Consider the following 8,672-nt stretch of genomic DNA (forward strand, 5'->3'; position numbering starts at 1 on the left):
TTTATTAACCGTGTTTCCATCTGATCATTCAATTTTGAGGAAATTTTAAAGGGTTTTTAAGAAGACATTTTTCATCAAGGGAAATTTCGAAAAAACGAAAAATAAAAGAAATTTCACTTGGGAAAAATTTTAATGGGGCTTTATTATCTTGGAAAAATATTTGTTTAAAAAATTGGAAAAAAAGGGGTTGGCCAATTGGGGCCAAAACTCCGTGTTTTTTTCAAATTTCATTCAATTAAAAATAAATCTTTAAAAACAAAATTTATTTGATGGGGGAAAATTTTAAAAAAGGGTTTATAAATTTAATCCCGAACCCGAACGCTTATACCATAATGGGGGAAACATCAAAAGGAAACCCGGAGGAATTAAATTTTTTAGCGTAGGAGGGAAGGAAAAGGGTTTTTGTTTCCTTGCTTTGGGGACTTGGGGGGGAACGAGAAAATTGGGGTTTTTCATCTCTGGAATAGGGGCCCCGTTATTGGGTGGTTTTTCGGAAGCCATTCTGACCTTTTACCCACTGAATTGGAAAGTAAAAAAAAAAATCCCCCCTGTAAAGCCCAAAAAAATTTGGGGAAAGGGAAGAATTCCCAACAATGCAAATTAATATTATAGACCCCAAATTTTTGGCCCAAAAAAATCAGTGGAAAACTTAGAAAAGGAAAAATTTAAGACTTGCAAGTTGATCAACAGATATTTGGTGACCTTTGATTCCCTTTGGTGGTGATTTTGTAACATTTTTCCCTTTCAACCCAGCCAGATGGGTTAAAAGCGTTTTAAAGTCATCTTTTTATGGGGGCATTTCAAAAATTAATTTGGCCACAAAAATTTCAAATTCCCAAATTAAAAAAATCCCTCGGGCACATTTTCCCAAAACCCTTTTTTGGAATAGGAAAAGTCAACGCCAAAGGAAAAATGGTTAACCCCCTTTCCGGGTCTTTTTAAAATTTTCACCGACCCAAAAAGGAAATTTTTCAAATTTTTTTTAAAAAATTTCGAAATTTTCGCAATGATAATTGGTTTAAACTGAAAAAAAAATTTTACTGGCCCTAAAAATTTAAAAACGTTGGGCAAATGAATCAGGCTTTTAACCCAAATTTTTCCCGGGGAGGTTGTAACAAACAATTAATTGGGCCGGTTTTGGAATCAAGACGTGCTGTTAATTTTCGAAGAATTTTTTTAAATTAAATTTGGTTTCCATTTTTCCCTTCGTTAAAAAAAATTCCCCATTATTCCCAAAGGGGCAAGGGGGAAGGGGTTTAAAATTTATGAAACTTTGGGGAAACAACAATTTTAAAGGGGAAGTTTAAAGGGGAAAAATTTTTGATTCCACGGGTTGGATTCCATCAGATTTGTTTAATTCAAAAAACTGCAGTTTCAAACCCTCTTTTCATTTGCTAACAAAAAAACGAAAAAAAGGGGCCTTGGGTTTTTGGGGGAATTTAAAAATATCCCTTTCTTTTCACGGCCAGTTATATGTTTTGTTTTCATTTTGGGAAAAATTTGGTTCTCTTTTTTTACACAATATGGAAAAAAAAAAATTTTATTTGAAGGAAACTTGAAAAGTTTAAATGATTTTTTTTTCAAAGTTGTAAAAACTAAATTAATGGGTTTAATAAAAAAGGGATAAAACCAACCCATTCCCAAAAAGTTTCAATTCTTTTCTTTTTTTTTTGTTCGAAGCGAACCCCCCGGGCCCCTAGTTTTTCAAAAAATTTTTTTTAAAAAAACCTGTAGGAAAAAGCGGTCCCCCTTTTAATCTGGGAAAAATTTTTTTTAAAAAAAAGTGTTTAAAAAATTTAAAAAGTAAAATATTTTTATTGTATTAAATACATATTTATCCCTCTGGAAACATGAAATCCATTTTATAAATAAGGGCCCGGGAAAAAACAGTTGGAAAAAGAACAATGCCAACATAAAAAACATATGTGATTTTATTCTGGAAATTTTAACACAACCAAAAATCTTTTTAAAAAATCTAAAAAAATTTTATAATGGGAAATACAATTGATTTTTTAGAGTGGATTGTTTGGACTATAAAGTCTAATTGTCTATTCATTTAATTCTGATTAATCATTTTGATGCTAAATCTTACTTCCTATATTTTTTAATATGCAATGAATAACCCCTAGTTAAAGGTTAGCATTAGACTATAGATTTTTGTAAATGGACTTGATAATCTCCAGGTAAAGGTTGATATTATGCCTGCCATTGGATTAAAAGATAAATTATTTCCATAATTCACAGTATAATATTTACAAAATCTTTCTAATTGTGTAGAATTTAAAGCATCAGAAATATTTACCATCGTTGTAGGTATTTCAGGCTACCACCACTGTTATGTTCTCTGTGTTTCCGTGCGCATCGGCAAAAAATCCAAACGTTAATTTTGTGCACACTTTAACTATCACCGCGAATTCTCTATTCACTTAATTCAGACTAATCACTTTTGCTCAATTCAACCTTATCGATTTCCTAAAATCAAATTTATCTTATTCTTATATATAAAAATAGATGGCAAAATGTGTTAGTAAGCGCATAACTAAACAACGCCTGGACTAATTTTGCCAATTCTTTTTTTTTTAAATGTTCGTTGAGGTTCAAGGATGGGATTCGAATAATTGCCGGAAAATCCCTAAAACCTGCCCTTTCTTTTTTCCATATAAACGAATGAATGTTGGTTTGTTAGTAACGCTAAGAAAACAGCTACACCAATCTCGATGAAAATTTCAGATGTTGTTCGTTGTGGATCGAGGAAGGTTTCGAAAAGAAAATACATAATATTCTTCATGAGGAAAAGTCGGAAAATTGGATAACTGCAAAAAGTATCTTTTTTCAATACACATTTTTTTTTAAATTTTTGTTTGTTTTATTTTTCAATATTTTGATTTGTAAATTATTTGAATCGTTCAATTTCGGTCGCTTGCTTTTTTATTCCGGCTATTCAAAAGAAAAATTATTGAAAATTATTCAGTGAAAACTTTACGTGTGTTTCACACAAAGAGATCAATTCCAGATTGAAATTTGTTACGAAGCCACGAAGAGGTCGCCCTAGTATCGGTCGGCGTTATTTTTGCCATCAATGTATGGCAGCCCGAGGCAAGGCAAGGCAAGATGCGATGACATATGTACGTGCGGAATTATGGTTAGCGGTCAGTTAGCAAGCAATCGTCACGACGTCAAAGCACGACTTTTCAAACGACAGCTATGATGTTTGATGGACTTTATCTTGAAGCAACGTATGGTTTATATGGTGCTGTTAGATGCTGGATGTATTCTATTGTTCAACACATGGATCATACCATATTCCCCATTATTGGCTAATTCACAATCAAAAGTAATGTCAATGTTGAGTATTGCAGTTTGGTGAAATCGATCAAATACGTTTGCAAATACGTCACCAAAGAAAGCAACATGGCGATTATTGGCCTTGAAGGAGATGAAATCAGGAAGTATCGAATGGGTCGATACATGAACTGCAATAAAGCGCTTTGTAGAATATTTACTTTAGCAGCTCTTGAAAGTTATTCAGCTGTTGTGCCTCTTGCGGTTTACCTTCTTTTAAGTCATTGCGTATTGTGAATGGTACAGTGTGTGCAACTTTTTGAAAAGCATGTCAGCAATAGCAATTGCAATATTCGCTAAGCACTGGAAATGGGTAAATTTCGGTTGATACTTCCAGTGGTTTGATATCAATTTCACGTGCCTTTTGTCAATTCGCTTCAAGGAAAGATGGACTCATCACGAATGTTTATGCCAACATTGGCCAAATCATCGTAACTGCGATTGCTGGAGTGCACGCACAATTTTAGCCGCCAAAAATACAAAGCCTTGAGTTATCCAGTGGAAATTCTAAAATCTTTTAAGAGACTTGGTATGCCGCCGCATCATTTTCGTTGGATCTGTCATATGTTTCACAATCTTCATGCGCCGAAACTGTGTAATGGAACCCAACTGATTGTGACGCAGTTATAGAATACAAGGAACAGCCATTTCAGTTTAAACGTTTTAACATTTATTCAGTTTCCAGAGAAAATTGAACTTGAAATGACCATCAAGAGGACACAAGGATCGTCGCTAGGAGAGTGTAGCATAAATCTGGCAATGCTATGTTTTTCACAAGGCCAGATATACGTGGCGTGTTCGCGAGTTGGAAACCCATCTTCTCTGTACGTTTACGCATAAGAAGAGAATCCAAAAAATTTTGTTCATCAAGCTGCGCTACATTAAAGAAATGTAGAAAAATCACAATTAAATTTCAAGAGAATATCAATTCAACTTTTTTTCATTTCAAAACACTTAATTTCACTCAGGACAGCGGCTGCGGGGTCAGCTAGTAACTAATAATTATGGTTACAATAATTACTTAAGAATTTTTAAAATTTTTGTAATTATGAGTTGTATTAAATTTTAACATAAAGAGATAATCAGAAATCTTTAATATATGTATATAGATATATAATATACTTGTAGTATATGGAAAAAAGAGTGAAGGTAAATACAAAGTTTTTGACTAAAGCACACCTGGACTAAACATTATAACATTTTGAAATTACTATTTGTTAAAGTTTCTAACACAGCCTCACATCAAACACCAAAAATATAAAAAGCTTACACAAAATTATTTCGACAATATTCGAAACTAGAATTCGGCCTATGCTTTGGTCTGTTCAGAAATTTAGTTATTTCATTTTAAAAGTTAATATTATTCTTTGGTATACCTAGCATAGAATTAATAACGTTCAGTTGAAATTTGCTTTATTGTTATGGGTAAGAAGATGAAATATATTTATAATTACATAGGAGACATATTAAAAAAGATATCTTACCGTAGTTTCCATTTCCTTCGTTGTAGGTATTTCAGCCTGAGGAAGATAATTTACATTAAAAGTTAATAAGATTGTCTAAATATATATAAGGTAAAATAAGGTGACTTTAATTTCACAGCATAAGTTAAGAACACATTATATATGTATTTCCATACTTCAACAGCAATAGATCAACTAAAACTAGGGTAAATAGTTTCCTCCTACAATTTTGATGCGAGTAATGAATTTACATAACCTATTACTTCCAAAATATATATCATCTTTGCAGGTGCTTTGATTTAAAGAAAAAAATTTACATGAAAACTAAATGTGATTATCTAAAAATATTATGCATATGTATGTACTTGTAGTATATAGAAAAAAGAGTGAAGGTAAAAAATAGAAAACAAAACAAAAATATGGAAGCATACTCAAAATTATTTCTACAATATTCGAAACTAGAATTCGGCCTATGCTATGGTCTGTTCATAAATTTAGTTATTTCCTTTTATAGGTTAATATTATTCTTTGGTGTTCCTAATATAGAATTAATAACGTTCAGTTGAAAGTTGTTTTATTGTTTTGGGTAAGAAGATGCAATATATTTATAATTCCATAGGAGACAAATTTAAAAAGATATCTTACCGTAGTTTCTATTTCCTTCGTTGTAGGTATTTCAGCCTAAGGTAGACAATTTAAATGAAAAGTAAATAAACTTGTCTAAATATGTGTAAGGTAAATGAAAGTGACTTTAATTTCAAAGCATAAGTTAAGACCGATTGAGATGATCTAAGAAATTTCGCATGGATACGGTTCCCAACGAAAAGTACTTTCACGGAGAAGAGTTTACTTCGATGAAATTTGTTGTTATGTTCCAAAGGATTATTGTCTGAATAACTAAATTTTGGTGGATTACTTTGATAAGTTAAATTTTTGAAAATGACTATAATAATAACTTCAAGTTGAGGGTACAAATATTACATTAAAATTTTTTGAAATGATAGATATTATAGAACTCTTAACTTTGAAATTATTTACCGTCGTTGTAGGTATTTTGGACAATTTGAATGAAAACTGAATTTGTTAACGTAAATGTGTAATTATAGTTTAAAACAATAAAAACACGCTTTTAAAGCACGCCAAACTAAAAATTAAAAATAATTGTTAGTATGAGCAGTTTTTAGTTTTTTAAACTGTAGTTATTTTTCACTTTTTAGGTTGATGTACGAAACCCCAAATTTGTTAAAATATTAATATATGTTGTCGATAATTTGGCATTTTTTAACTTTTACTCTGAATCTTTCAGTGACTAGTTTTTATATTATTTGTAACTAAGTTATACTGACGACTTTTTGAATTCTTACTTCTTAATCGAATAATTTTGTCAACTTTGAGCAGTCAAGTTCTTCAATTGCAATACCACCCAAAGGTGTACAACGACTAAATGTTACATAAGCTTGTCCAGCAGAAAACAGTCGAGAGCAAAGATAAATTACTGCATTACCTTGCATCTAATGAACGGTCGACGCTCAAGTTAGTATTCTTAGCAACATTCGTATTTCAGCAATTTCATAGCCGAATTGTGCTTTAAATTGTATCTATATTGGCTTATGACACGTAAATGTTCGACCTTAACATCAGTTTTGCACCAACGAATATTTTCAATACAATAGGAAGACCTCCTTTTTTTATTGATATCATTAGTGAAAAAAATCTTACTCACTAGTATGCGCAACTAAAAGCAAATTGCCAGTGCTATCTCGGTTTTAAAAAATTCCGGTTAAAAAAAGAAAAACGTTCGTTCGCGGGTATAGTCTTTAATACAATAGCATTCTTTATTTCAATAGTTCATTAGTTAGCCTAAATCTTAACCTAACGGCTTAGACTAGAGGTAAGTATGTATACAAAAAGGGGTAAGTATGTAGTTCTAATTAGATATATGGTGATGGTTATATACTACAAAAATTGTAAGTTTTTTACATGATGTAAACCATTTTATAATGTATTCAAATATCTCAACAAATTTATTTCTTAAAAAAACTATTTTTTGATTTATAAAGTCGCATGACGCAACAACGGCCACCTTGACAGGATCATGATCCTTCAACTTCGACAGGCAGCAGGGCGAGCTTGTGAATTGGGCGCTTAATGGTGCTTGCCTTGGTTGCCACGTCTGCCACTCGTACCTTTCCGTCTCGTCCTTCTACGATTACGGCGTCTCGTACCGGTACTCACTGCTGCGGTGGCGTGTTGTCTTCGTGTACGAAGACGAGATCGCCGGGCTGCAGGTTGCGTTTCGGGTGCAGCCATTTGTTGCGCTCCTGAAGACTGGTAATGTACGTTTTGGACCACTGTCGCCAAAACTGTTTCTTGAGACAGCAAACAATTTGCCATCTCTCACAATAGTGAATTGGGTCCGTTGACACTTGTGCCGGTGGTCAGGCTCGAAGAGAGCAACCAATTAGTAGGTGTGCAGGAGTCAATGCTTCACCGTCGTTGGGATCCTGGCTCAACGGTGCGAGGGGCCGCGAGTTGAGGATGTCCTCCACTTCGGCCAGCAGTGTTCCTAGCTCTTCGGTGGTGAGCAGCACGTTGCCCATTGCGCGCACGGCGAGGTGTTTGGGGGACTTCACTGCCGCCTCCCATAACCCGCCGAAGTGCGGCGCCCTCGGTGGTATAAAGGCGAATTTGAACCCTTCTTCGACGGCGAATTCCATTACTTCCGGAGACTGGGACAGAAACGCCTCTTTGAGTTCGCGCAACTTCCGATCGGCGCCGACGAAGTTGGTTGCGTTGTCGCTGTATATCGTCTGTGGCATCCCTCGGCGACCAATGAACCTTTTCAGGGCGAGAATAAAGGAATTAGTTGATAAGTCAGAAACTAATTCTAAGTGTACTGCTATAGACGTGAAACAAACGAAAACTGCGATATAGATTTTTACGGGTGGTCAACCGCGTATTTTTAATGTAGTATAAATTGGACCACAAAAATCTACGCCACATATGAGAAGGGCCGTAGCGCTCGAAGTCTTTCAACTGGCAACCCATTATTTGGGTTTGCAGGTTCGGCTTATAATGGAAGCAGTGTGTACAGTTTCTGCGTGGTGATTTCGAAAGTGCAGGAACCGTAAATAATTGATAACGAAGTGCGAATTCTTATTTTGTAATAATGGGAATTTGGCATCGTATGGGAGAGGTGCATTTAAAAGCCGACCTCCTACTCGGATTAACTTGAATGAAAGCGACATATCCGAGTACTCATACAAAAACGGATTGAGTTTTTGTAAGTTTGCGGGTAGCGTGGTGCCTTTCGTCAGTTTTTGGATTTCATTCCTTCCGTAGGCATTTTTGGTCGTCTAATCCACCGTAATAGATTGGCAACCACACGAAGCAATTTTTGATGAGAAGAGAATTTTTCGATAAGGTTCAATAGTGTATTCTCTTTCACATTTATGGCTAGTGTGAAAGTATTTATATTCTTCTCTAATGCTTCATCATCTGGGGAGAGCTGGAAGTGAGTGTTAATTGGCCATAAAGCGGGGTCTTCTAGGAGGAACTGCGAACCGCCAAACCATATCGAATTATTCAATTCATCCACGTTGCAACCCAGAGTCACTTGATCCGCAGGATTTTGTTTTGTTGGCACATGTCGCCAATTTATATTGTCAGCCAATTCTTGGATTTCAGACACGCTATTTGCAACAAAGGTTTGCAATGAAGATGGATGCGTTTTTACCCAATGATTTCAGAGTCTTTCCAAAATATAATTTTTTCAAATTGTCGATTCAACATTGGCGCAATTCGTGACCATAATTTGGCAAGAAGATGTGCTGCCGAGAGCTCGAGACGCGGAAGAGACTTGGTCTT

At 34.6% G+C, this 8,672-nt stretch overlaps 1 protein-coding gene across 1 annotated transcript; it reads right to left on the minus strand.

The window, feature by feature from the left end:
- Positions 1 to 7,296: 7,296 nt before the first annotated feature.
- Positions 7,297 to 7,624, minus strand: LOC126767012 (uncharacterized; the record flags this gene model as incomplete). Its single annotated transcript, XM_050484637.1, has 1 exon — positions 7,297 to 7,624. A coding segment is annotated over exon 1 (328 nt), but the record flags the coding sequence as incomplete, so codon positions are not given.
- Positions 7,625 to 8,672: the final 1,048 nt, after the last annotated feature.

The sequence above is a fragment of the Bactrocera neohumeralis genome, unplaced genomic scaffold (assembly GCF_024586455.1).
Source record: "Bactrocera neohumeralis isolate Rockhampton unplaced genomic scaffold, APGP_CSIRO_Bneo_wtdbg2-racon-allhic-juicebox.fasta_v2 ctg3578, whole genome shotgun sequence".
NCBI lineage: Eukaryota > Metazoa > Arthropoda > Insecta > Diptera > Tephritidae > Bactrocera > Bactrocera neohumeralis.